The sequence below is a fragment of the Bolinopsis microptera genome, chromosome 11, assembly GCF_026151205.1.
Source record: "Bolinopsis microptera isolate Bmic1 chromosome 11, MBARI_Bmic_1.0, whole genome shotgun sequence".
Classification (NCBI taxonomy): domain Eukaryota; kingdom Metazoa; phylum Ctenophora; class Tentaculata; order Lobata; family Bolinopsidae; genus Bolinopsis; species Bolinopsis microptera.
In genome coordinates this window covers 4,534,951-4,562,637 of record NC_087082.1, presented here as the reverse complement: position 1 = coordinate 4,562,637, position 27,687 = coordinate 4,534,951, and the positions used below count along the sequence as shown (strand labels likewise).

Genomic DNA, 27,687 nt, shown 5'->3' with positions numbered 1-27,687 from the left:
GTTTCTATGTGCCAAATTTAAGATATTACCTTAAACACTAAAAATATATCCAATTCGGTGGTTTTCAGTGGTTCCAAAGCATATATCTGGAGATCCAACGATACGATTTTCTTGAAACTTTCTAGATAGTAAGATAGCTTTAAGACAAATAATTTTTGCAAGTTTGATTAAATTTCTATGTGCCAAATTTGAGATATCACTTCAAACACACGAAAATAGTGTTGTCGGACAGATGTCGCTGTCGGACAGATGTCGTGTTACCAAACTGATTTATTGTTGTTTAATTTTGAATCTATTGAAATTATTATATTAACTGAATTACATTGTATAGACTGCATAGCAAAAGTTTGGAGCTTTGTCTGCTGAAAGTCAGTTTTGAAACAATTGAATGAAAGGAGAGCTACTGACTGATATCATAAGCTACAGTAGGGAACTTAGTGGTAAGTCTTTGTCAAGTTATACAATTAAAATATTGTAACAAGTTTAGTTAGGAAGATTGTTTGTGATTGATATCATCGATTTTCACCTTTTAAGAGTCTAAATTGCAGGAACTTGAACTCGATAGAATGATGACGTGGTGACCATTATATCTGATATTATAACAAACTTGAAAAGTTACATGCTTTTTACGTAAATGTATGAACCAAAAGTGTTGCTTTTATTGGTGTTTCTTAAAACTTTAACTATCACGATCGAATTATAGACTTTAATTGAAGCTAATGGGACACATCTGACCGCAGATTAAACGTTTAGCCGGTGTAGTAGAGACGAAATCCATACCTCAGAGGTTGCCAGCTAAACCAGTTGTAAGTGGTTCACAATCATTAAAATTGTTATTGTTAAAAGTGCAACGACCTGAGCCTTTGCGCCGTGACATGGACGGTAACACAACTCGTGTCCGACAGCGAGATCTGTCCGAATCAGGGTACCAGAAAAAAACGGCATCTGTCCGAAATCATCATCTGATTTCAACACATTTCCAATTAGAGACATGATCTGAACTCATGAACTGTTACTCGCTAATTTGTATACGTAACATTTCCAATTTGAGATATGACCTACCCAATGCTCCGCGTCCGCCATATAATATATGATCTGCGTTCTTAGCAGTACCCCAAAGGAAAGATCGTCGAGTATTTTCGTCCCATCCAGAGTCCCAGAGCAGCATTGTTTCGTTGTCGGTAGAGAGCATATAGTTTGCAGGAATGGGGAGCGTTTCCAGATTAGAAAGGTTTCCAGATTAGAAGGGTTTCTCGGGTTAGAAAGGTGTCTGTTTGCTGCTTTTCTGCTTCTCTGTACCATTTTGTTGAGGGGTGATAGCTGGCAGCTCTAGATTCGTAACCCAATCCACCAACTGATTCAGATAAGAGTTATTTCGTCGGTCGATCTCCACCAGAAGCTTTTCTTTTCAAGTTCTGTTTGCTGACGTGGACGGTCGTTTCAGCATGGTGGGCAGGGTGAGTGCGGTCAGGAGTAGGAGTGATAAGTTGTTTCTCCACGGTAGAATCGTGCTCTGCAACCCTTTCGGAAATCCGAATATTTCCAGTGGGTGGTATCGTCTCTTTATTTGTCGAAGACGTATCGGAAGCCATTCAGGACAGGGTTCTCCGGGCCGAGCCTTGTTTGCGTCCAGGGATAAACTGAAGATTGGTTGCAATTGTGGATTGCGATAACTGATCTACATACTGCTGTCTTATATGTACTCATGTCCTGTGATGTGATCGACAGCTTGTAAGTTTACGGCTAGGACGATCTGACGTTCCTGTTCTCAACTAGTCAATCATATATCGAGGATTATATTTCAATGGATCACATCAGCATTAGAACAATGGGAGCAACATCACGAGATTACCCGTGAGCTTGTGAAATACGAATGTGAATATGATCCGAAAATCGGACAGATGTCGCCAAAAACGACTCCTGTCCGACAGCCACATCTGTCCGAAATCCCTAATTCGGCTGTCGGACAGATGTCGCCCAATTGACATGGACACGGTTGGACACCACCTATACCATTATTTGGTAGATCAACTTAATAGATTTACATGGTTTTGACTTACATCTCAAAACTTATTTAATTTAACTGTTACTATACCTGCCGGCAGGTATAGTAACAGTTAAATTAAATAAGTTTTGAGATGTAAGTCAAACAGTATTTCCCAGGAACAATATTTCATCACAAATGAACAAATTGGTCCAAGATACATACAGTTCGAGCTCATATGATTTTCTTCCTGTAAGTATATCTTGTCAAATGTCAAAGAATCGATGTAACATAGTATGTTGTTACACGCTTCATAACTTATCGCAGCAATGTGTACTATCCTACATTCGTTTTCATTTGGTATATACATTCATTGAAATAACTATTGTTTTTCAGCCAAAGAGTAGTCGAAGATTGAGAGCATTCCTGCTATCAAGAAACCTGTTATCAAGAAGCCTGATATCAAAAAACCTGATATCAAGACATGCAGCACTGTCAAATCGGTTAGTACAAGTAGAAAAACTGTTCGTGAACACGTGTCGCCCATCGGGATACTTGGATATTGCCGATTTTATGTGTGATCTCGAGTTACATATGTCGTCACTCGTCATGCTCAAATCCATCTAAATAACTTGTTTCCAGGCTTGATAATCAGCTGTTACCCGGGTGAAACTTCAGTTTATCTTCTATCAACGTTTCTTGATCTCACAAATGCTTGATGTTTGAATTGCAGTGTCGTTTAACACTAACAGTACTTAAATCACCAGTATGTAAAGTCAAATCACTAGTATGAAGGCATATCATAGTAGTACATTTTACTGATTTAAATCGAAACCGTCAGATCTTAACGTTCAAAATGTACGATAAAAACTTTACCAAGCCGAGTTTTACCGAGGTTTTGCAAACATGCGATGGAAAACAAACGCATTCCACTGAGTGGAATCCACTCATGTGTAAGACGGAACCAGTCAAATCCCTGTCAAAACTTCGAGCAAATCTGCACACACTGTAACCAGCCAGGGGAGGTGGTTACAGAAGGAGGCAGTGACGACTGTTGACATACATTTTTATTTCTGTTTCACCTGTCAGACTTCATATCGATACACCGTTGTCTCGGAAGGGGTGTTCACGGTTCAATAACAACGACCATACAATTGTAGACTGTCAGCTTCTGGAAACCATCTTCACCAGACTGACATTGTTTGGACACCCCATATCCGAGACAGTCGATCTTTCCGAAAGGAGTCCGACAGTCCCCACCTTACCAACAACACCCTAGGGGATCCCTTCCTACTCTATATGGGCATGAAGGAGACACCTCTAGACTTCCTGTCCTGTAGAGAGTGTGGGAGGCATTCCCCTGTCATCCTCTTTGATGTGAAAGCAATAGATAAAGGCTCTGACGGCAAACCTGATGTCTACCCCATACAATTTGATGACTTGTGGAACATCGATCGTCAAGCAGAAAACCGGATCTAACGTCATCAACGGTATGCTTGACATGATTAAATTAATCAAGAAGGGGACACTGAGATAACGGGTGGAGAGGATAATAGAACACAACACAGATCACTATTCGTTCACTAAAAAGTTTGTACAGATTGCTGGGAAGAGTGGTGGACTTCTCACAGTCATGTGTCCACATGGAATATGTGTAGGGTTTAAGGTCCTCTGCCTGCATGAAGGGGCATCGGATTACGTTCAGTTCCTTAGATCATGGCAGCATATTCCGTCAATATCTGTTGTGGTCTTTGCTTCCCAAGTGGCCAGACATGCCGAGAAGCAGTTCCCTGGTATGCTGCCACCATACGGAGGAAAGCTGGCAGACTCTTCAAAACCGGAGATCCCACAATTCATCAAATTCGGCGGCGTTATAAACTTCGATGAGCTGTTGAACCACAAAGTTCAATCTGTGAAATCCAACCCTAGAGACCATCCTGTAACCAAGTGAAGCCACAAGTTACCATATTTATGTCCATAATCAAAGATAGAGATTCGGCGGAAAGACAGTGCAGGCTGAGCGCCGCCCAGTAAGCCATAAGTACATCTTATTTGACAGATTTCATTCGAGGTGAATTTTAAAAATCCATAAGATATATTTCATCGCTTGAATATTTGTGCACAGCTGCTACGGAATAGAATAAACACATCAATTTGTGAGCAAAATCACAAGGAGCTTAATAGGTACAGATATTCATTATATAACATGTCGGGGATGAACTTACTGCTGTCGGTTACATTCATACATCTTATGAGAAACGGCTGCACGAATTCCAGGCCCCCCTATTATTAGGGGTCAGATCATACTTACTTACTTGATACTTGATAAGGTCTCCTCGATCATTCGAGTGGCCTGCACCAAGGAATTGCCGCTTATGTCGTATCATCTCTCTCCAGTGCTTGCGATTTCCTGCCAACTCTCGGACCTTATCAAATACAATGTCTGGATCTCCTGTAAATGTTACTGCGTCTTCCAGGACACAGGTTCGCCAATTCTTTCTTGGCCGCCCACGTGATCTTCGGCCGTGAGCAGGTGTCCAGTCAAGTAGATACTTTGGTAGCCTGGTGTCCGGCATTCTAGAAACATGTCCAAACCAGCGAAGACGGTTGGCACTGATGTTGGTTATAACCGGGTTTATTCTTGCCCGCTCCAACACTTGAACATTGCTCATCCGGTGGAACCATTTAATTCGAAGGATTCTCCACAAACAGTTTTGATGGAAAACTTCGAAGCGATGTAGTTGCTTTGAAGTAGTGTTCCAGACTTCGCTTCCATAAAGTAATATTGTTAGAACCGCTGCAACATATATCCGTATTTTGGTGTTAGTTTGGATATTGCGATTCTTCCAAATATTACCGAGCTGATTGAATGCTCCTGAGCCTTTCTGGATCCGTGCAGACAAGTCCCGGTCAATAGTCCCATCACTTGATATAATCGACCCAAGGTAAGTGAAGTTGCTGACTTGCTGGATAGCCGTGTCTCCCACTGTAATGTCCACCGTTGATGCTTCAGTACACGGCCTCTGTGATGTATTCTTGCCGATGGCCATAACCTCTGTTTTCTTCGCATTGATTCTGAGGCCAGCCTGAGCCGCATACTTGCATAAAAGATCAGTCGTCTCCTGGAGACCGTCCTTGGTGTTGTCCATGATAGCCAAATCATCTGCATAGTCAGTATCCAAGACGACTGTATCCTGACCAAAGCTGGTGGTAGCTCTCTGCAGCACTGCCCCGTGTGACAACACTTTGTTATTCTCAGCCCGCTGCGCAGGCAGGTTGATGCAAACATTAAAGATAGGTGGACCCTGAATATCCCCCTGCCCAGAACCAGATGTAACGTCAAACCAATCTGAGAGCTCACCATTATGTCTGACAGAGCTGACGGTGCCGCAAAAGAATGCTTGCATTATGCGAATGTATTTACAAGGCAAGCCATAATGACTGAAAGCTTTCCAGATAAACTCCCGATTAAGTGAATCGAATGCAGCTTTAAAGTCAACAAAATTTAAGTACAGGGGGAGGTTAAACTCAATGCTGTTGTGAATAATAGTACGGAGCGAATAAATCTGATCAATGCAAGACCTTTTTTTCCTGAACCCGCACTGATTCTCATTTCTCTCGGAGCAGTTCTTCAAGCCCCGCATTCATCCGTCGCAAACTATTATCTGATAGAGTTTTGATGCCGTGGAGCGTAGGGTTATGCCCCTGTTCATGTTGTTCGAGCAGAATGATGTATCACCCTTTTTCGGGACAATAACAATGATACCATTAACCCAATCCTCTGGCACATTCTCCGTCTCCCAAACACGTGCAAACAGTTTCTCAAGCCTGTCTAAAAGACCAGGAGCCCCATACTTCAGCTGTTCGTTGGAAATTTCATCAATTCCAGAGCTCTTGTGATTCTTCAGACTCTTTAAAGCCTCAGAGATCTCTGTTCTGCTAGGGGGTAAATCACTATCACTCAGATACGGAAAACATGGTGCGACCTCTAGACTGTCTAGGTCTGAAAGGTCCACGTCTCCTATCTGCGGGTTTAGTAGTTCAGCGAAGTGCTCACCCCATCGTTTTCGTTGAGCAGCGGGGTCAGAAATCAACTTCTCGGTTTTATCTCTGACAGCAGTTGACTTCCGACTCTTCTTGCCTGACAAGGACTTGATCATCTGCCAGACCTCCCTCTGCTGACCGTGTGAAGAAGCTGTTTCCAGATCGGCTGCAACCCGTAAAGCCCAGTTCTCATCGTCCTTCTTGCAGCTCTTCTTAACACGCTTATTAGCAAGAGAATACTCAGATCTATAATTGAATCCATCACATGGGCATTTCTGCTTGACCTTACTCCGCTCCGAGATGAGATCCTTTGTCTCTTGTGACAAGTGCTGCTTGTCAGATCATTATATGACGTATAATTAGTGATGTGCCGTATAATTAGTGATGTGATCCACCAGCTACGATTTACAGAACATGTGAACTCTACCCTATATCTAGCCCAGTTTTACCCCTTAGTTTTGATTTAAATTAACAAGTACACACACAATACTAAAAGAACAGATATCGTGGAGTTGGGTATGGTAATTCCTTCGCCTCTTAGCGGGTGTCTTGCCAACACTCAACCTGTCGATGTGAAAGTCGGTAATGACTTGCTGATCTTTGATAGCTCGCACATACTCTTGAACAGAGGGCTTTGGGCGATGCACTCGGGATTTAAATCCTCTGTGAAAGCCAGGCAGACTTGAGGGCTGAATCCTTTACTTGTCCTTCTTCCGGGAGTAGATGTATCCATCAGAGTCGAGTAGCTGTTGACATCCTGTCCGACCAGAGATGAATTTGGAGAAGGTAGGCATATTGATAGAATGCGATACTATTGTCTATCATCTTCCAGTATATAATATACCTAAGAACACTTGATCGGCTCACTCCCGTTGCATGCCTTTGGCACGTACGTCTCACATCCATATCCCTAGATACAAGAACCCCTCTTTAGCAAGAGCTCCTGTCCCTTATGTGATATAGTTATACGAGTCGAGCGGTCAAATCTTAAAGATCATGTTTACTTCTTAATGCACAGCTATGATGTACATGTGAACTCTACCATTTCTAGGTTAGTTAAATTCTACTGATGGATCACATTACTAATTATACGTCACTAATTAGTGACATGATCTGATCTCCCTGGGCCCCCTAGTAATGAGGGGGCTGGAAGTCGGCCTCTCGACCAGTCAGTGAGTGGAATAGGGAGTGAAGCCTGTTACCATTCCTCCACTCTTTAGAGTTTAGGAAAATAGAGCCAGCAACGTAGATTGATAATCGCCTGCTAGTTCCTGTAGCAACTAAATCGCCTGAGGATGGTGACCGGATTTTCGTCTGTTCAAGAGAAGAACATCCAACAGCAAGGAATGTGAAATATATCAATGCCATGCCGTGCCAACAGCAGACGGATAACTTCTCGTGTGGACCTCTATGCTTTGGGTTTCTCTGGGCATTTAGTGGTGGAAACGACCCCCAACAGATTCTGGTTCAACTCTACGGATATTAGGAAGACCATACTTAAAATCGCCGAGGACGTCAATAATCGCGATACACATCTTGGGAGAGAAGTGCAAAAAATAAATCCAACGGCAGCGTCAAAATCTCTGGTAACTGTTTCCTGTCAGGCTGTCTGAATCCTTAACAACAAATTACTCTCCAAACCCTGGGCAACTTCTCTCCTAGCTCCAACTACAACCGAAATACTGTAATATAAGCCCATCACCCTTTTCATCAGTCTCTGGAAAGCCCCTTGAAGTACCTACAGGTGTATCTATACTAGTATACTCATTCCACTAGCATGTAACATGTTCACGTAATCATTATAATGAGCTTTCCTCACTTCTTCACTTATCACTCAACCCAGCCTCTCTTCCAGTGCTCTGGATTTGGAGGACTTAATTAATGATACACTCAATTAATATACTTGTTAATTGATCTTTGATGTAATTTCTATTCGGTCTATTATTTTAATTTTGTTAGTGCATGGAGTGAGTCATGTGTATTAAATTTCGTAATGAAGACTGCTTTCAATTCCCAATTGAATTTGTTTTAGTTCTTAGTACAATATTTTAAGAGATTAAGAGAAAAGGAAGTTTTGATACTATGGTTTCGTACACGCTGCTTTGCTTTTAATAACTTCCTGGGTTGATGTTATACAGGTGGGCTGTGTAGAATAATTTTAAATTTGGGATAGACGTTGCGAAACTATGATCGACCGCCAAGCTTTTGTTATATTTGAAATAATAACAATAATAAATTAAATTATAAACACTACTTTTAAGTTGTAAAACTTTTACTCAGCAGTTTGAGAACAACTACAAAAGAACAAACTGATATAAGTGCCACAATAACTCTATCCTAAATTAACAGCCTTCCCAGCAATACACGATATATTAATATAACTCAGTAAATAGTACACACTACACAGTATTATGTACTATGCAGTAGTACACAGGCACTTTCAATCATTTAGTAACCTGAAATGTTTAGCCAGTAAATTATTTTAATGTTATTTTTTACACACTGTTCCTCATGAGTATATTAAAGCTTTATTACCGGGACTACTGTATTTCTTTTACTTGTTAATCCGACAGACTGCTTTAAACTTTTTTTAAAGTGTGTTATCTTCAAATTAATTCTGAGACCCACTCAATCAATACGATGCTGCATTCCATGTTTACATTGTTCCTAATTACATTGTTATCTTCATCCATGATCGCTAATAAGCTTAATGACATTGTTTGTAATTTAGTACTTCTTTTTCACTTGTTTACAAAAGAAATATGACTCAAAATTTTTCAGCTCCAGTACCTTGGTCGAGTGAAATCGTTTCTGCTCAGATGTCCGCTGGAGTACTTCCTCCGCTGGAGTACTTTGTCCGCTGGAGTACTTCGTAATGTTGTTCTAAGGATGAACAAAGGTAGTACAAAATTTAAGATTGTAAATCTTTAGAATCATACTGTCTAGCGCCTAATCGTTTAAAATCTGGCGAGTAACTGAGATAATTAAAACCTGATTGAGATTTGAAAAGTTACTTACCATTGTACAGTCAAAAATTATATTTTTAATTTCAGCATAGTGATGTACACGTCTACATAGCTGGGAAAGATGAGGTCATAGATGATGGTAAACCCCTTAGAATGAATGAAGAATGGTGCAGTAGCAAGTTGTTGGGTTCTCTGCTAGAAAGTAGGAAAGATGTCACCAGAAGAATCATGTTAGCCAATGTAGCATTCCAGAACTTCAAGAAGGTCTGGTGCCAGAGTAAGATCCCCCTACAGAAGAAGCTGAAGGTCTATGAGGCCCAAGTAGTATCTATCCTCATGTATAACTCTAGTTGCTGGGGAATGCCTAAATCGTACTGGGACAAACTAGATGCATGTCACCGTAACCACCTCAGAAAGATCATGAATGTCAGCTGGCCACGCAGTATGATGTCCAAAGATACCCTCTACAAACAGAGTAACTCTACCCCTATGTCTGAGCGTGCTGAGTTATCTAGGTGGAAGATGCTAGGACACATACTGAGGAGCGATGAAAGATCACCAGCTCAAGCTGCGCTGTGTTTTGCTGTCGATATGTGTAGTGAAGTTGGTAGACTCGGGGCTCACAGACGTAACCTCGATCCTGCACCACCTGAAGGTTGACCTCTGGAAGCGCTTCATCTTGCTGGAGTCGTATGATGATATTCTCCATTTGAGAGAACTTGCTAGTGACCGTGGTTATTGGAGTAAATTGTTTAACTTTATACTTGAGTACAAGTCAATTTGATTATTGGGACATATAATTTTACAAAGGATCACGTTTCGGTTCTAAATTATTTTAGGATTGTTGACATTTGTAAGATTGACATGTTTGATAATAAGCATAGTGATGAGAGAGGGCTATTAATGTGTGGGATTTCTGCTGCTTTGTTACAGTCATCTGACTTTTTCATTTTTACTCGGTGACTTTCTGAGGAAAGAGTTCTGCTAAAAAAGATAAAAAAGATATGCACACGAGAGATGTTTCCTCTGAGATTATGCTGATGCCGGATGCATCACAAGCACATATTATTCGAACTGCAAATCGGAGAATTTTTTTATAATCCTGAACTTAATTTAAAATCCTTACTTAAAATCAGTTCTCATCCAATACTTTACAGATATTGCATCTAAGAGAGTAACAGGACGCTCGCAATATCTTGTATATATATATTTTCTTGTGTTTGAAGTCATTATATCTCAAGTTTGGCACATATAAATTCTCCCAAACTCTCACACATTATCCGTCATATAGCCTTGTAACTATCTGGAAAGTTTAAAGAAAATCTATCAGTCAGACCTTGAGAAAATCAAAAATATATTCTAAGTTATTCACTAAAACACTCTATTTTCGAACTTTTTAACTTTTTATTTTAAACAGATTTATCGTTCTGGTACCGAAATGCTTTACCATAATAAACGTACGGCGCGAGAACATTTCCTCGTCCAAAGTCTGACAGTTAACAACATGCGTAGGATTCCCTCAAGAGGTGAAAACGTAATCGCCACCGGACCTCAGGCTATTATATTTACAATTTATGTTCATAATCATAGAGATTCGGCAGAATGACAGACTGAGCGCGGCACAGTAAACACTAACAGTAACACTATGCACTAACCCCCAGCATGGTAAACCTGGTCAAAAATTCCCATATCCCTAATTACACAACATGACATTATATGACGTGTATTTGACGGATAATAGCAAAGCTGAAAGCGATGCGGAGTATATTTATATTTGATTCTGCACTTACAATATAAATTTGAAGTTGACGTGTGCCATGAACCAAAATTATGCATTTGAATGCAAACGGCCGGGCCGGAAATAGTTTGAGATATGTTTCAAAAAATATTTTAAACGCCGCCCAGTAACTTAATTGACGATGTCAATTCATGGCAGCTTGGCGCGGCACAGTAGCGCATTTTGCCAATCTGTCGCTGTGAGAAGCCTCATTGAGTGCGCAACGCGGCACAGTAACGCATCGCGCTACAACCCAGTAACGTGAGGTTTGAACAAAATTATTGCGATGCATTAATTTGATGGGTACGCATGGGTATTTATTTTGCGGAGATACAAATGGCACCTAATTGAGTTTACTTTACTGGGCCGCGCTCAGCCTGTCATTCCGCCAAATCTTTATTATGTTAATGAACATAATAGCCTGGGGTCCTCAGGTAAAGTTTACTGGGCTCAGCCTGTTATGTCATTCAGCCTGTCATTCCGCTATCATAACATGATAGCCTGAGGTCCCCAGGCAAAAATGAGTAACATTAAACAGGAATTTTGTCTACATCCGTAGTACATGAGCATGCCACGTCATCAAATTAACCTGCATGACGCTTGTCCATGTACTGTGAAGTGTATCTGGAAACTAAAGTTGGAAAACACGTTGAACTGTGTTGGTTTGTAGCTGTTCCTACCGCTTACTTTTTAAAATCTCTAGATTCGATCACCGTACAAAACATTGTTTGTTGTTGCTTAAGCATTAACTTTCTCGTTTGTAATTCCCCACAAAATTAAAACGAAGCTTAATTTTATTTTATCCGTGATCCAGTTGTTCTACTACTTTTAAATTGTACCTGTAGTTTATCAACCCCAAACCCACGATGCATTACTTGCTACGATATTTTACATCTACAAATATATTGTGATCTGCATATTTCATAATCGTTATTTAATTGCTGCGTTGGAATTGAATAAAATAAGAGATTGCATTGAAGGTGAAAGCCAAGTACCTTAAAGTTACCGGGTTTTGTTTAGCAAAAACATTATTATTATTAGATAGATTCTTCCTTGTACATTTGCTTGTTGATTTACTTCGAAGCACGTATATCATCCATCATGGCTGGGGATTTGTCTGGTAAAACTGTTCTTATCACTGGTGGAAATGTTGGGCTGGGAAGGGCGGCTGCCTTTGAACTAGCCCGGAAGAAAGCAGAAGTTGTCATTGGTGGCCGGAGCAAGGAGAGCTGCGAGACTGTAGTGGAGGAAATCAAGGCTCTCACTAAAAATGAAAAGGTTACTCGGTTACTTAGGTCGCGATTTTCAGCAAATATCACTTTGACTTATAGTATCAAATGTACTGCTTATTGCCGTTAAACCTCACTACAAGTTGTTATTACATGGATCTAGGTTTTCCATATCTAAATCCATCAATCAACATTCATAATGAATGAGGACATTATAGAATGCTGTACATGTTGCTCTCGACAAGATTCACATTTTCACTTACCCTCATAAACAATTAACAGGTGAGTTATTTCCTGCTAGATTTGGCCTCATTTCAAAGTATATCAGACTTTGTGAAGGACTTTTCAGCGTGCTTCTCAAAGTTGGACATTCTAATAAACAATGCAGGGGTGTGGAGTCCTCCCTTCGACAGCACTGAGGACAATATAGAGACTACCATGGGAATAAACTATCTCGGTCACTTCTACTTAACTAAACTTCTAGGTCATTATATTTGTTAACTTTAATGTCTTGATTTAACGAAAGCTGATCATTTCGCTAGCTATTTTTGTAAGTTCCGCTTCCAAGTGGTCCATCCAAACCGGCAGTGGCACTGTTAGCACTAGATAAAATACCATAGAACCTTCAGGAAAATGACCCCTTTTCTTCTAGGCGAGTACTTAATACGTTCCCGTGGTTTGGTGGTGATGCTGTCCGCAGACACACACAAGGGAGGTGACATTACCCCGGACCATCTTGAAGTACAAGGAAACACTCCCGTCCTCTTTAAACCCCTGGAAAACCGGACCTTCAAGTCTGACTGGGTGCAGTATGCCATGAGTAACCGTGCCCGGATCTACTTCGCTAAAGAGCTGACTGCTCGTCATCCGGAGATAACAACTGTTGCCGTGAACCCTGGTGCAACTAAGACGTCTCTTGGTCGGAACATGTGCTGTTTGAAATGTCTGGGGCTTGTCTTCACACCTCTGATGAAGACACCCGAGCGAGGTGCTGAAAGCATGGTTTATTGCTGTACACAGGACATGAGCAAGCACAGTGGGGCCTACTTTAGTGATTGTAAACCGGTGGATTTACCTGAGGCTAGCATAGACCCGGTTATTCAGAGAAAGTTGTGGGAGGTTACAGTTCAGCAGTGTGACAGACTTGGGAAATATCGCTGAGTGCGGTATAAAGTTATATGATTAAGGATAGATTCCGTTGGTTTTCAGGGAATCTTATAATTTTATACGTGACTTTCTTTCAACGAACCCAAGGGAAGTGATACAGAGACGTGTACAGGATACAGTGATGACTAAATTGCCGTTGGTTTCGAAGACAGTAAAAACTAAGTTTCTCAATAAGCAACAGGTTTAATACAGAAATAGTTAATGCTGATTAATTGGTGTTTTCCTTGCAATTGATTGATACCATAATCTATTTAATCAAGTTTTCCCTAAAAATCTAATTGATATATCAAAGAATTAAAACTACTCGGGCCAGCATCCTGTAAACCATTTACCCGCTTCACTACGAGCTATAATTGTACCAAGTTTCTGTCATTATCTCTTCCTCGCGTTAACAACCGCTCCCATTGTAAATGTAACACTGAGGTTCAAATCTCCGATATAATTTGTCTTTAACAAAGCAATTAATGAAATCTGAACTTATATAATTTTCTTTGAAGAGCAATTATCGTAAGTCTGCCCTTGAAAGCCTTGCAGCAGGGGCATTAGAAAATTGTGCTAGAGCATTGAAGAGCAGTTAATGACATAAAAGCGTCACGTGATTGTCACGAGTATGGACTGCTCACGTGATCGCAGCAGCTGATAGATCTCTTATCAGTTGACATGTCACCTGACCTTATGGCTTCCGCGTGACCTGGTATAGCACTTATCACTCAGAATATCACGTGGTCTCAAGGCTTCCGCGTGACCTGTTCACACACTTATCACTCGGTGTCATAGTTGTTACGGACGTCCTGGACGAACTTTAAAAAGGTGCCGAACTGGACGAATTTTTTAACGAAATAGACGAACTTTAACCGAATTTTTGATGACCTCCCAAAATTCAGATCACTGGACAATTGAAATACCAATTTTCTAAATTTTGAGAGCTGTTGCTATAATTGATGCTTAATTGTAATCTGTGAACCAGCTCTGTTTATATTGAAGTACTAGTCATGATCTGTTGTTGATCTAGTTTTTTTTTTCAATACAAGTATGTATAACTATCTAACTGTATCATTTGTTTACAAGTGTAATAGTGATCGCACCTAAGCCATTCATTATAAAATCAAAACATATGCCAAGAAAATTTACGCAACGAATTTTCACGAATTTTCACGAATTTTTAAAAGGTGCCGAACTGGACGAACTTTTCGCATTTCTTCGACGAACTTAACAACTATGCTCGGTGTAGCACGTGGTCCTGAAGCCGGCACGTGGGCACCCTGCCCTCTAATGACTGCCAGGTTTCGGGGCCCTAAGGCCAAGGGTAAGGATCTCCAGTAAATCCCGTAATTATAGGTGTGTATAATGCGGCTGGGAATGTATAAAGCAGCACACTTATAGCCCCGTTACAACATTTAAGGGCGGATCAGTTGCTGCAGTCTCTGCAAATCCCTGTCCGTGCTCCTGTACCCTCAGGGGCCCTGGCGGCAAACTGGGAATAACAGTTCATCTCTTGATTTTGTTATAGCCAGGTCAAATTAACTCAGTCGTACGATCAGATTCACAATAACAAGGTTTAAAAGAATACTGCGGGTTACTTCGAATATTAATGAACTTTCAAGTACTAATAATTAGGAAAAACAAATAGGACGTAGATCCCAAAATGAACACTGGTTATTTAAAAATTAGCCAAAGTTTGGCCGCTTACAGTTACATTCTTTACCTATTTATCACATAAGACAAAACTTAGGTACCTACTTAATGTCAGAATCTCGGGGAAAAAAACGGAAAATCAACAAACTGTCCCATTTCCCCCAGGAAGTTCCTGCAGGGTTAACTGTACTAAAATTGCACCATTTTGGAGGAAATTTTGTCCAGTGACCAATTAATGAGTTCACCGTGGATGGCACGAGACAAGATTGGAGTACTGGAAGCTAGAATTCCGGAGAAAGCTTCCGGAGAAAGCTTCGAAGATTATATATTATAATTTATGTGATCACTATAATATTTAAGCAGTCAAGTTCTTCCCGGAATTTAATTGTTAAGCAATTTGGTGTTCGATCCTGTAAATGTAATTGAAATTCTAGGAATAATACGTATCTGACGTACCAAATTCTTAGCTGATGCCGGAAGTCGATTATTGAAGGAAGTCGAATGATTAGTCTTAATATACAGTTTTATGTAGGTTTCTTTACTTGTAGCTGCGAGATGATTTTGTATTTTTTTTGTTGCCACGAGCGTGCTAAACCACTTGACAATTCAATTTCGGGATTTTTCTAAATTAGCCCTCGAAGATGCTAATTGAGCCATCTATATATTAACATTTTTGCTTCTTAACGACCCAAAAAACACCCACAAATATGAACAAATTTCGGGTTTTTAGTGGTTTCGAATGCCTTTGAGCGTTCATTCTAATATCCATTTAAAATTATGTCCGTTCACGCAATGTCTGGTCAAATAATGTCCGATAAGGTAGGTTAATAGGGCATGGTTGAACAAAATGGGAATCCTGAAGTCAATGCTGGGATTTTCTGTTCATTAACCTTCTGGTGAGCACAGTTATTTCAGTTATTATTTTATGTTTTTCGGAATTATATCCCTTTGATCATTATCTGGAGTAGTACTACTACTAGATTACTGGTTAGATGTTAAAGAAGAAAGTTTGACACGGTTATTTTTTATTGAATAATTATTTGTCCATTCTGAGATGACCAAATATTGTTGCAGTACATTTTTCTTGTAAGATGATATCCTTTTTTCTAACCGATCATCACACATCAGGTGGATACAAAAGATTTTTACAACTGGATATAAACGACCTTTAACAAAGGATGATATATTTCCAATCGACCCAAGACTACAGAGCGAGCGATTGACTGCTCTTCTGGAACAGTTTGTTTAATTTTTGACTTTGAGGATGAGATATAAAATGTTACATCAATTTGGAATTTTTACATTCCGCAAGATAAATAATTGTAATTTCTCTTAATTCATAAATTACAATTAACGTTCAAGAGTGAAATCTTTTCCAGGCAATGGTTTCGAGAAATCGAGAAAACAAAGAATCCGTCTCTTGCTGTTACAGTTCTGAAAAGACATCGCTTTACTTTCTTGTGGCTTTTTGTAGCATTCAATTTCGAGGTTTAGTAATATTTCCAAGTTTATCATGTTAACATTAATACTAAAATTATACCTTTGTGTATTGTATGATAAAGTGCATTGAGTTGTTAATAAACAGATCAACATAATTTATTACAATTAACCGTATGTTATTCCGATTTTGCGCGAACCTCATAATACTAATTTCAGGCTGCGTTTAGATGTACGGTCCCTTTCATTGTTGCACGTATAACTTCATATTTTGATCCTGCTGTAGAAATGACGCAGAAAACTGCTCTTCTGTGGTCAGGTAATACAAACTAACTCTCTGGGAACATTGATCCCAATATACAGTTTAAATCACCTACCCAATATGCGATATGTCCTCTGATAAATCACATTTGTTCGCAACAAGGGGTGATTGATTAAAACTAAAAGTATAAGCCGGGAAAGAAAAGGCCTGGTATATGGAGGTACCCAGTATCAAGGGGCCCGGTATATAGAGGTACCCGGTATCAAGAGGCCCGGTATATAGAGGTACCCAGTATCAAGGGGCCCGGTATATAGAGGTACCCGGTATCAAGGGGCCCGGTATATAGAGGTACCGGGTATCAAGAGGCCCGGTATATAGAGGTACCCGGTATCAAGAGGCCCGGTATATGGAGGTACCGGGTATCAAGAGGCCCGGTATATAGAGGTACCCGGTATCAAGAGGCCCGGTATATAGAGGTACCCGGTATCATAAGGGGCCCGGTATCCGTATATAAGGTTCGACTGTATAAGTAAATTATTGCCCAAGGTTTTTAACATTAGTGTTCTATGGTCGTAAGACTATAACAGTTCGATAAAGAAATTGTTAATAAATCGTCACTAAATATCACAATTTCAGTTTGTTTATTACTAATGATGTTCACAATGGTGGGATTCAGAAGTTATTTATACTACCGGTTTTTGCACCTCGGAACTGTACTGAGGGTCGAAATAACGGGCCTCGTCTACAGAAAGGTTAGCCATTCAACTGCCAATTCTAAATATAATTTATCCTATACTTCTTTAGATTGGTTAGAATTATAATTTTTAGATATTTGATGATAGCGAACTTTAACATTGTATACAGATACTGTATGTTAAAAATTCATACTTAAATCCCCAACAATGCTCATTAGGTCTGCAGAATAACGCAACAAGAGATAGGGGAGAGATCAGTTGGTCTGATTCTAAACCTTATCACTAACGATGCTCAACGACTAGACGAGGTATTCAATTAAACGAACAGATATTTGTTATCCATTAAACAATATATTGCTCAGGAATTAATTGCATTTTGATTTTCGTGATATCTTTTGCCTCTCAAATTTGTCTAAGACCAATTTAAACTGTGGAGTGTGGGTACACCCTTCAACCGATTCAGTTACCATAGTTAAAACATATTAATTACTCACTGATAAGCCATGAACAGTAAACAATGTTTCAGGGTATATTGATGACAAATGTGCTCTTTAGTATCTGGGCTGTCCTAGGAATCACGTTTGCTATAATGTACACGGAACTAGGAATCTATTACACTCTTGCTGTTTTTGTACCTGTGTTACTGTGCGTTCCTATCCAGCTTGGAATCGGGAGACTTGTTACTTACTTGAGGTAATGTCAATAGATCAGTAGAAATAGGGGGTCATAGAGTACAATGTTAATCCCCTGATTTCTCTAAGGGAGGATTAGTTCAAATTCCCTCATCCCCCGGGTGGCTTGAAATTTTAATTTATAACGTCAAAAATCCTTATCTTATATAAATGCAATTAGAATACAATCGACAAATGCAGGGAGAAGGTATCTGTGTTGACGGACAGACGAGTTAAGATAATACACGAAATAATACTGTTTATGAAGGTGATAAAGATGTACGGATGGGAGCTTATGTTCAAGAAACTTGTCGAAAAGGTGAACCTTATTTCCTATTAAATGTCAGTCCTGTTTTCTAAAGTCCTGTTTCTTTTTTATTAGGAGCAGTATCAGCTTGTGATTGAACGTTTATAACTCAGTCTCACCCGCTCCGTTCAGACTCGCCTCTAGAGTCAGGGAACCATTCACTGTGTTTAATAAATTGCCGTCGCGCAATTGCCATAGTGCTCTGATTATATTATCAATTTCAGATTAGGCGTAAAGAATCAGTATTGATTGGGATATTTGTGTGGACACAATCAGTTGTGAGTGTTATCTGGTATACCATTCCTGTCGTGTCATTACTAATCGCAATTTCGGTAAGTGGATCGGTCATTTCAATCTTATCTGTTAGTGATCGTAATACATGATTTTATAATTGAGACAAGAGTCCACCTTTGCGAAAACGTTAACGGAATACGAAAACCACGAACCTTGAAATTTACAGATCTACGTTTCTGACCTCTATTCGTATTCTTAGAACGAATGAAGTCTGGAGGTCAGAAACTTAGATCTGAAATTCTGTTCTGCAGGTAAAAACATACGCTGAAGAACCTATGAAGACATCCGAAATATTTTTCTTCTTGTTAATTCTCAATCCGTTAACCACGTACCTCAACGCGTTCCTCGGAAGAGCCTTTTCTTACATTTCTCAACTCATCACAAGCTTCAGAAGAATAGAGGTTAGAATTAGAATTTTTAGATGCTATGTTTTGATTGATCATAATGGTAAATGGAATGGTCCACAGGTCGAAGGTCGCTCAATAATAGAATCTAAATTAATTACGTGGCCACTACAGATTTAAAGAAGCCATTAGCCATGTCAATAACCTCTGACTTTTAGTTTTACTATTTCCTAAATACGCATATCTGAGGTATTGAAATCACAAAAAATAACCATTATTCAATTCCAGGATTTCTTGAATGCCGACGAGATAAAGCATATCCACAAAAAAGCGGCTATATCCAATCTTACCAATGATGTTATTGTTAATAAGAGTTTCTTACACAAGGATGCAGAGGCAAGTAATAACAATGGATTGGAAATTCTATAAACAGGTATAAAGAGTTTAAAAACTTTATAAAATAGAGTCTATTCATTTGTGATTAGCCCCTCTTCTTTGCCTTCTGTATGGTTTGTTGAATTTGATGCAGTTAAGATTGGAGCACCAAATGTGGGCAGGCTGGTAAATCCTCAACAAATCTTTTAACAGGTACCAAGATTAAAAGTAATGAAATGGCTGTTACTTTGGACAATTTCTCTTCAAAATGGGGACCCAATGTCTTCTCTTTAAAGGGTATAGTTTCAGCGAGCTCCTCATCTTATGTTTCGTTCACAGTTTATATTTGAATTGTCAGTAACTGAAGGATCTCTATTCTCTAATAGCAGAGAATCAACGTAACGATGAAAACTTGCAGGCATAAGTTTTTTCTTGTGATGTAACTACAATTTCTTCATCGCAGGTCTCAATCTTACTGTAAAAAAAGGAGAACTTATCGCTGTAGTAGGACCTGTTGCTTGTGGCAAGACAACCCTTCTTATGTCCTTACTACAGGAGTTAGAACACGAAGGAATTCTAAACATTGATAGAAGTGTGGGATTTTCTTCACAAGTACCTTGGATATTCAACGGTATTTTGGTTAATAGTTTGTTAACTTAAGAATTTTCTAATGATTAGTTCATTCTAATAGACGTTAAAGAAATATTTGTTTTGCCGTGCACTAAAGGTACTAAGGTCAATTGCTTTTTCTTCTTCAGGGAATATCGAAGAGAATATTTTGTTTAATAGACCTCTTGATAAGGAAAAGTTAAACAAATGTATCGAGTCTTGCTACCTAACAAAAGTAAGTTATCATTTTCAATTTTTATTAGGGGTTTCAGTTTACATTTTAGTTTTATTGATATTTGGCCCACCAACTTACCCTATCTAAATATATATAACTGAGTACTTACTAGTGCAACAAATAATCAATCTATGCAGGATTTAGAGTTGTTCCCGAGTGGACTGTATACATTAGTCGGGGAGAGAGGTGTTCAGTTAAGTGGGGGACAGAAAGCCCGGGTCAACTTAGCTAGAGCTGTTTACGGTTAGTAACTAAATAAGCCTGTTTGTTATGTTGTGAAGACGATTAACCAGCTGTTAGAGGTCTATTACCGTAAAAGCCGGCTAATACCATAAGTCAGTCAAATATTTCAGGACAGGACCCGATAATACTTCTAGATGATCCTCTGAGTGCTGTAGATAGCAGATGTGCTAAACACATCTTCAACAAGTGAGTCCCACAACCTAAATACCTTACAAGACTTTTTTATAACGTACGAAATGCGACGGTTTTCCCGAAATTTCGCCATATTTTCGGACCGCCAAAATTTCGGTCGTCGTAATAGAATCCGTCGCATTATTTTTAGCTTATTCCAATAATTGTGGCTTCATCGATTCATTTTGTTCTTGAAAAGTTAGTGATATGATGGTGGGACAAATAAACACAATATTCCATGATGAATTTAATGTCAAGTAATACGTTTTAAATTTACAATAAATTACATTTATGTGCTAACATAAACGTCTTATAAGAGACTAAGTCAAGATAAACAATTTAATACCAAACTTAATAAGTGAAACTGAAAGAGTCGAGCCGGACCCCTTAGAGGAAGATGAAGAAATCGATTTATAAGTTTCATTTTGTTTCAACATGATTTTACCGATTTTTAGAAAATTTTGAATTTCCTTTGTGTCAGAAAACAAAATGATGAAAAATACCCTTATTTTCTGTGACGTCCGAAATGTGACGGTTTTTGTTCAATTTCGCCATATTTTCGGACCGCCAAAATTTCGGTCGTCGCAAATTTGTCCGCCACAAAAATGTCTTGTAAGGTACTCAATAATCTATTTAATTGCCTGTTACTCATAAGTCATACATGACTTTTGAGGCAGAGTCCCGTCGATCCACAGTGTTTATTAACTTATTCTAACTCACGAAACACCGTGGATCGGAAACTGAGCGGCCGCCCACAAAGGAAATGCGCCGGCAATTTTGTTCAATGTGAATTACTTGTATAGGACAGCTGTACGGTTGTAAAATTTATTCATTCTGAATGCTCTCAATTTCAGACTGATTAAAGATCAGCTAGCTGGAAAAACACGCATTCTTGTAACCCATGCCACTCACTTCTTAAGCGAAGTTGACCGCATAGTTGTCATGGATACAGAGGTTGTAACTGATGGTAACAAAACTAAAGTTGTGGGTAAAATAAGCCACGTAGGAACCTACTCTCAACTCGTTTCTAAAGGTGGTGTATTATATACAAAATACTTATTTTCATGAATAGTTAACTGTAAAGTGTAAAAACTGTTGTAATACCGTTTAAGTGTCTGAACATCTCTAATATGGCCAGTTTTTAAAAAGGAAACTGTATGGATAAAACGTATATATTAAGCTCTGCATGAAAAAGTTCAAGTCTCAATTGATTTATCATATTCTAACTAACGAGTCTATTCTAGGACTGAAATTGTCGATATTCGGTTCTGAAGACAAGAAAAGCAGAAGGATTAGAAAAATCTCAAAACTATCCTACGGAACAGATGATGCTGAATTTGATCAGGTATTTTTTTAAATTTATTATCACAACAAGAACTAATAGTAATAGATCGGCTGAGAAACGGTAATACGCAAACCCTATAATGTACGATGTTATTATTATCAAAAATATAACGTTACAGGATTCGGATATAAATGAGACGAAGAAGCCAGCTCAACGTGAAGAGGAAAAAAAGACCGGTACCTTGAACAAGATGCTTTACATCAAGTTAGTATTTCAACTTATATCATGTTAACAGTTTCCGTTTTCAAGTTTGTATAATTTTCCACTTGTATTGTATAATAACATAATCAATTTTTATAAGTGTTTTATGTCTGACTCAGTTAATCTCTTCTCAGATACGCGACTTTAAGTATCGGATACATCGCTATTCCCATATTATTGGTTATCCTGGTAGCGCCTCAAATTCTCAGCATATATCAACAACAGTACGCTATAGAATGGTTAGTAAATATTATAACATAATAAATTGATTCGTATACGAACTAAAATTAAAACAAAACAAGTGATTTGATGTCCTCATGAATTTTTTGTAATGTTATCTACAACAGGCTGAACGAAAGACACGTATTGAGGGTTAACTTGACAAAAAAGGAAATGGAACATTTTGATAAGACGCACTTTGAAACATACGTTTGCTTAGCTATTGGTGCAACCCTTTTATTTATTGGACGATCAGTAGTTTACATATCACTTATATACAGGTTTGATCCTTTTAACTAACCACAGTTTTCGAACACATTACACAGCGATATCTTTTTCAGCACTTGTATATTGTGTATTTATCTATCCTGTTTCTTTCAGATCAGGAAAAAAACTTCACAATGAAGCACTGTTCGCAATTCTGAGATCCCCAACAAGACTTTTTGACACTACCCCAATAGGTAATATCAATTTCGTCGATTTTTGCCGTCTAGTCTTTTAATGTTACAATTAAGTTAGCTTCTTTTGACGAAACATTTGGTTTTCTTAAAGTTAATACGGTCCATCCTGCAGGAACGATAATCAACGGTTCACAAAGGACACATATTTTATGGACGAACGATTATCCTACGTTTCATTGGACTTTTTAGGATTATTTCTGATATTTTCAGGTAAAAATTCCTCCAACTTCAATTGAACATCCATACGTTTTTAATCACATTAAATTTTTGATCGTTCCAATTATCGCTAATTATCTTTGATCAACTTGAAATTGGTTTATTTAACTCTGTTACATTTTCAGCATCAGTAGGGCTAGCTGTTATTGCCAACTACTGGTTTATAATACCCCTCATTTTGTTAGTCACCACTTTGCTATATACTGTCCGTTACTATCTTCGAACGTCTGTTGAAATACGACGAATTGAGGCTTCACGTAAGTATTTTCATTGTAAAAACACTAGGAGCAAAAACACTATAAGCATAAGAAATAAATATAAAACAATTAAATGAAACGATTTATCTATTTTTGATATAATATAATGAAAGCAGTTTTAACTGATTTGTTTTTCAGAACGTAGTCCCATCTTGTCACACATTTCGGCAACCCTTTCTGGAATGACCACTATTCGTGCCAACAATCAGGTTTTTACTTTTAAAGTTAAACTATACACCAACAAATATTTTAATAATTGCATACTGTGTGGCCGGATGAAAACTATAAACTGAACTAAAAAAATAAACTAGATTATATAACATTTAACAATTAATTCTGAACCAACACATAGCAAGAGCCACATTAACGTTGGGGCCGTCATGTCATTCCTTAATCGAAATTACCGCGCATTTTTATGATAACGTTCGTTTCAGATAGAAATATTCGAGTCAAAGCACTACCACGCAAGGGATGAACACACTCGTTGCTGGATATTATTTCAAGCTGCTAGTCATTGGTTTTCCTTGCGTCTTGATTGTCTTACTGTCTTAAACTGTGTAATTGCTACATTTCTAGCTGTACTACTCAAAGAAGTCGTGGGTGCCTCAGTAGCAGGTTTAGCTGTGGTTTATATAACCAACATGGTCAACGGATTCCAGTGGTGCATAAGACAATATACTGAGACAGAAAACATGATGACTGCTGTGGAGAGGATTTATATGTTTGCTGATTTGCCATCAGAGGCTCCTTTAGAGGTTACAGATAAGAGAACAATAGTTGTGAGGAATAAAGTGGCTACCAGTGGTGTAATAGAGTTTAGAAACGTTAGCTTGAAGTACGACCCTGAGGGTGATTACATTCTCCGTGATCTATCCTTCTTAACCAAACCATGTGAGAAGATAGGTATTGTTGGTCGAACTGGTGCAGGTAAAAGTACCATACTTCAAGCTCTCTTCAGAATGGTTGAGCCAGAAGGTGAAATACTGCTAGATGGAATGTTGACTAGAGAAATGGGTCTTCATGAACTCAGAAGATCAATCAGCATAATCCCTCAAGAGAGTCTTTTGTTTTCAGAAACTCTGAGAGTAAATCTTGATCCATTTTCTGAGTTCAGTGATGATTACTTGTGGGACGCGCTAGAGAAGGTAAAGTTGAAGTCCTACGTTTCAGCCCAGACTGGAGGTCTGGAGATGATGGTCCAGGAGGGTGGTGGGAATCTGTCAGCTGGTCAGAGACAGCTGTTGTGTCTCGCTAGAGCTTTACTGAAGGACAACAAGTTTCTGGTTATTGACGAGGCTACTGCTAATGTTGACGAGGTAGGGATTTTGCATCGATTCTGAATGAATGTGTTACCGGCTACGCTAGGGATGACTCCATATTATGCAACGCTGAACAATAAATCATGAATTATCTAATTTGGCTCGTTGATCAGAGTTGAATTTTTCGAAAATTGTTGGTATATCTTAGTAGCAAACTAAGATCTTATATTTTAAATATCATGTCAAATCTCTTGAATTAGCCACCTTACCTTATTTATAACAAATTATATAATTTCAGCTAACTGACCAACTGATCCAGCAGACTCTCCGACAAGAGTTTTCTAAATGCACTGTCCTCACCATAGCTCACAGAATCAATACCATTATTGATAGCGACCGTATAATGGTGATCGACGAGGGTAAATTAGCTGAATTTGACCACCCTGCATTGCTTCTGAAAAGACCTGAAAGTATCTTCTACGATTTAGTCAACGAAACTGGGATGTTTGAAGTTTTGTTGGATCAAGCGAACATGAGTTTTAATACATCATTAAAATCAGAATAGCATAGTTCAAGTTGTTTAGTTGTAATAAATCATGAACTGGATATCATACATCATCATACATGACACGTGTTCGTTTAATAGTTTAGGTTAATAAGTGAATTATTGTACAATTTTAAGCTTTATCATAAAAATCACGAAAATTTGTTGATACGGATAAGTTTGTTGATTGCTCTGTGCTCAGTAGAGCAAAAAACTTTTTGTTGGATCACCCACAAACAAACGCTGATTTATCAATGTAACTAACTCGATAAATATAGTAGAATCATGAGGCAACCTACTTCATCTGCACTCTGCAGTTCACTACAGTAAAACTTCAACTAACCGCGTAGTTTGCGGTAAATTGGGGTTTGCGATAAATCGGGGTTTGCGATAAATCGGGGTTTGCGGTAAATTGGGGCGCAGTAACTTGGGGATTTACTATATTATATTTAAAAATTGCAACCTTACCATCACAATCGTTAGAAATACGTTTAATTAATTTGAGTATAAAGTGGAATCTGGAATAAGCTTTGTACGAGCATCAATCATTTCTATCATCAACTCCTAGTCCTTCTTGAACAACTACAACTATGGTCTCAGAGAAAACGAAACGGATGAACTCAGCCCTACCCTGCGACCCTATCTGCAAACCTATCTCGCCTCTCGACAAGTGTGCCGGAGATCTTGCTAACTCCTCTGCTCATGCTCCTCGTGCCCGCTCCAAATGTAACAATTGCGTTGTTATGAATGTCCGCCGAGAATCTTCAATCCTGGATGGGATCCCTGCTCGTCCTCGAAGTGTCCAGACGGACTGATATGGCGCTGCTCCCCCTGCAAGAAGTACAAAAATATCAGAACAGACAGCATCCTCTCTGGACAGAAGCTCGCTCTCAAGACCTTTTTACAGCTGCTGTTCTGTTTGAGTATAAAAGGACTAGCTGGCATTACGATATCACAGATAACGGGACTGTCAGAAAACGCGGTGACTGTTATTATGCAGTAATATGATCTGGTAACACGAACACCTGTTCGTGGACATTTGTCCGCGGACAGGGGTCGGGATATTTAGATACTGCCGTAGTTTGCACAAAGTCGCTCATCATTTGTTATCTGAATATCTCTAACTTTCGGTCTAACGTCTGTGATGTCACCCGACTTAAGCTTGATAAACTTCACTCACGAGACAGGATTGTAGTACTGGAAGCTAGAATTCCGGAGAAAGCTTCCGGAGAAAGCTTCGAAGATGGACTATTATTAAGCTGTCCTATTTTCAAATGTATAAGCTTTTACAAAAAGGAAAAGCACCACTACCGGTATAATAATAGTAGTACATTTTCAAATATAAAATTTCCTTGGCCGAAACTATGGATGGCATAAGACACAATTGAGATATATTCCCGGAGAAGATATTGCGAAATGGTAAAATCATATTGTCTTATTTTTTCCCAATTTCAAATATTGGAAATAAAATGTATTTGGCCGAAATTTCAAATTTGACTGATTTTTGAATTATTTGGTGAATTGGTCACTGGACAAATATGCCGCAAAATCTGTGAAATTTCAGTGTTAAACTTCAAGTACCTCAATATTGTGTCTTACTCTTATTATATAAATATATATGCCATCCACAGGTGAATGACTAATTGGTCACTTATATTTATGCAATTAAGCATATTACATAACATTGGCGGCATCAACATTGGAAATTAAAATATTCAACGTCGCACCTTATCACTTATCAGGTGATTTCCATGAGTCTGAACAATTCTAGATAAAATCAATCAATTTACAATTACCCTTATTATTCATGATCATTTAACATTGAATAATTCTACACGAAATTACTGATTTTCGATCAAATTTCAGGAATTAATCTTGAATATCAATTTAATAGTAATATGCATTGAACTCATTTTTGATGATCTATATTATATTGTGATGATCTATATTATACATACCGTGATTTTATTTCTCTCTATTACCAGCCTCATGTGTAAGTGTAAATCAATTTAATGAATCTCACGGGCCTTTTAGTTTACCTTGCAGTTTCACTCCCTTTCCTCAGAGGACCGGCATATCGAGACATTAATTACTGGGCGGCGCTCAGCCTGTCATTCCGCCGAATCTTTATTATAACCTGGAGTCCCCAGGTAAGAAATTAATGGCTCGAGCATAAGGTTTCAGGCAGGGTCTTTAAATAGAAATTATTCAAGAGCAACATTACATACATTATCTAATCCTGTGTTGTGAGTTTATCGGTCGTACAAATGGCTACGAATTACTAACAACAACAGCATTCGAATATTAAAAGACACGTACAACTACAAATTCACTGCCTAGTTCTTTGAATAATGAATTTACTTTTAGAACTTGGCATAAGTTTGTTTCGTTTGCAGTGAAGATCGTTATACTAAAAGATTTCATTTCTAATTACAACCAGTGTAGAGTAAGGCTCATGGTAGCCGGTGCCTTGCTAATTGTCACATCAAGGAACCAGCAGATAGTTTGCTCATTTTAACACATGATCTGCAGTCTCTCTTCAGTGTTCAGTTCCGAGCAGCAAAGAGACTTTCATATTATTAGTAAGCCAAATTTTATTCATTATCGTAGCAGCACCAGCGACTGATCAGCTAAACAGCAAATATGTAATCTGGTAGAAATTTGTATAGATTGATTGAATACGCCCAATGGGCGCTGGTCTGTACCGAAATATAAAAAAAAACATACAATATAAAATTAT

The 27,687-nt window shown here is 38.6% G+C and overlaps 2 protein-coding genes across 2 annotated transcripts in view; both read left to right on the top strand.

The window, feature by feature from the left end:
- Positions 1–25,168, top strand: part of LOC134823274 (ATP-binding cassette sub-family C member 4-like) — an 83,926-nt gene extending 58,758 nt beyond the window's left edge. The window contains exons 2-28 of the mRNA XM_063834684.1: positions 15,622–15,698; positions 15,931–16,041; positions 16,182–16,290; positions 16,459–16,558; positions 17,138–17,253; positions 17,415–17,504; positions 17,723–17,889; positions 18,069–18,186; positions 18,399–18,506; positions 18,720–18,869; positions 19,101–19,233; positions 19,401–19,484; positions 19,651–19,818; positions 19,946–20,031; positions 20,169–20,274; positions 20,385–20,460; positions 21,300–21,478; positions 21,690–21,790; positions 21,909–21,994; positions 22,126–22,230; positions 22,339–22,491; positions 22,592–22,675; positions 22,784–22,881; positions 23,013–23,144; positions 23,283–23,353; positions 23,579–24,460; positions 24,702–25,168. Of these exons, the coding sequence (XP_063690754.1) occupies positions 15,637–15,698; positions 15,931–16,041; positions 16,182–16,290; positions 16,459–16,558; positions 17,138–17,253; positions 17,415–17,504; positions 17,723–17,889; positions 18,069–18,186; positions 18,399–18,506; positions 18,720–18,869; positions 19,101–19,233; positions 19,401–19,484; positions 19,651–19,818; positions 19,946–20,031; positions 20,169–20,274; positions 20,385–20,460; positions 21,300–21,478; positions 21,690–21,790; positions 21,909–21,994; positions 22,126–22,230; positions 22,339–22,491; positions 22,592–22,675; positions 22,784–22,881; positions 23,013–23,144; positions 23,283–23,353; positions 23,579–24,460; positions 24,702–24,968 (3,942 nt within the window). The 5' untranslated portion in view covers positions 15,622–15,636 and the 3' untranslated portion in view covers positions 24,969–25,168. The remainder of the gene's footprint in view (positions 1–15,621; positions 15,699–15,930; positions 16,042–16,181; positions 16,291–16,458; positions 16,559–17,137; positions 17,254–17,414; positions 17,505–17,722; positions 17,890–18,068; positions 18,187–18,398; positions 18,507–18,719; positions 18,870–19,100; positions 19,234–19,400; positions 19,485–19,650; positions 19,819–19,945; positions 20,032–20,168; positions 20,275–20,384; positions 20,461–21,299; positions 21,479–21,689; positions 21,791–21,908; positions 21,995–22,125; positions 22,231–22,338; positions 22,492–22,591; positions 22,676–22,783; positions 22,882–23,012; positions 23,145–23,282; positions 23,354–23,578; positions 24,461–24,701) is intronic.
- On the top strand, positions 11,873–13,161 carry LOC134823275 (retinol dehydrogenase 11-like). The gene is made up of 3 exons (XM_063834685.1): positions 11,873–12,049; positions 12,283–12,484; positions 12,653–13,161. The coding sequence occupies exons 1-3, from the start codon at positions 11,873–11,875 to the stop codon at positions 13,159–13,161; spliced, it is 888 nt and encodes a 295-aa protein (XP_063690755.1).
- Positions 25,169–27,687: the final 2,519 nt, after the last annotated feature.

Bases quoted from the DNA above. Each gene is read 5' to 3' on its own strand.
- LOC134823275 (XM_063834685.1), top strand. From the start codon at position 11,873: ATGGCTGGGGATTTGTCTGGTAAAACTGTTCTTATCACTGGTGGAAAT. The intron at 12,050-12,282 runs GTTACTCGGTTA...AACAATTAACAG, and splicing joins CTCTCACTAAAAATGAAAAG to GTGAGTTATTTCCTGCTAGA. The intron at 12,485-12,652 runs GTCATTATATTT...CTTTTCTTCTAG, and splicing joins CTACTTAACTAAACTTCTAG to GCGAGTACTTAATACGTTCC.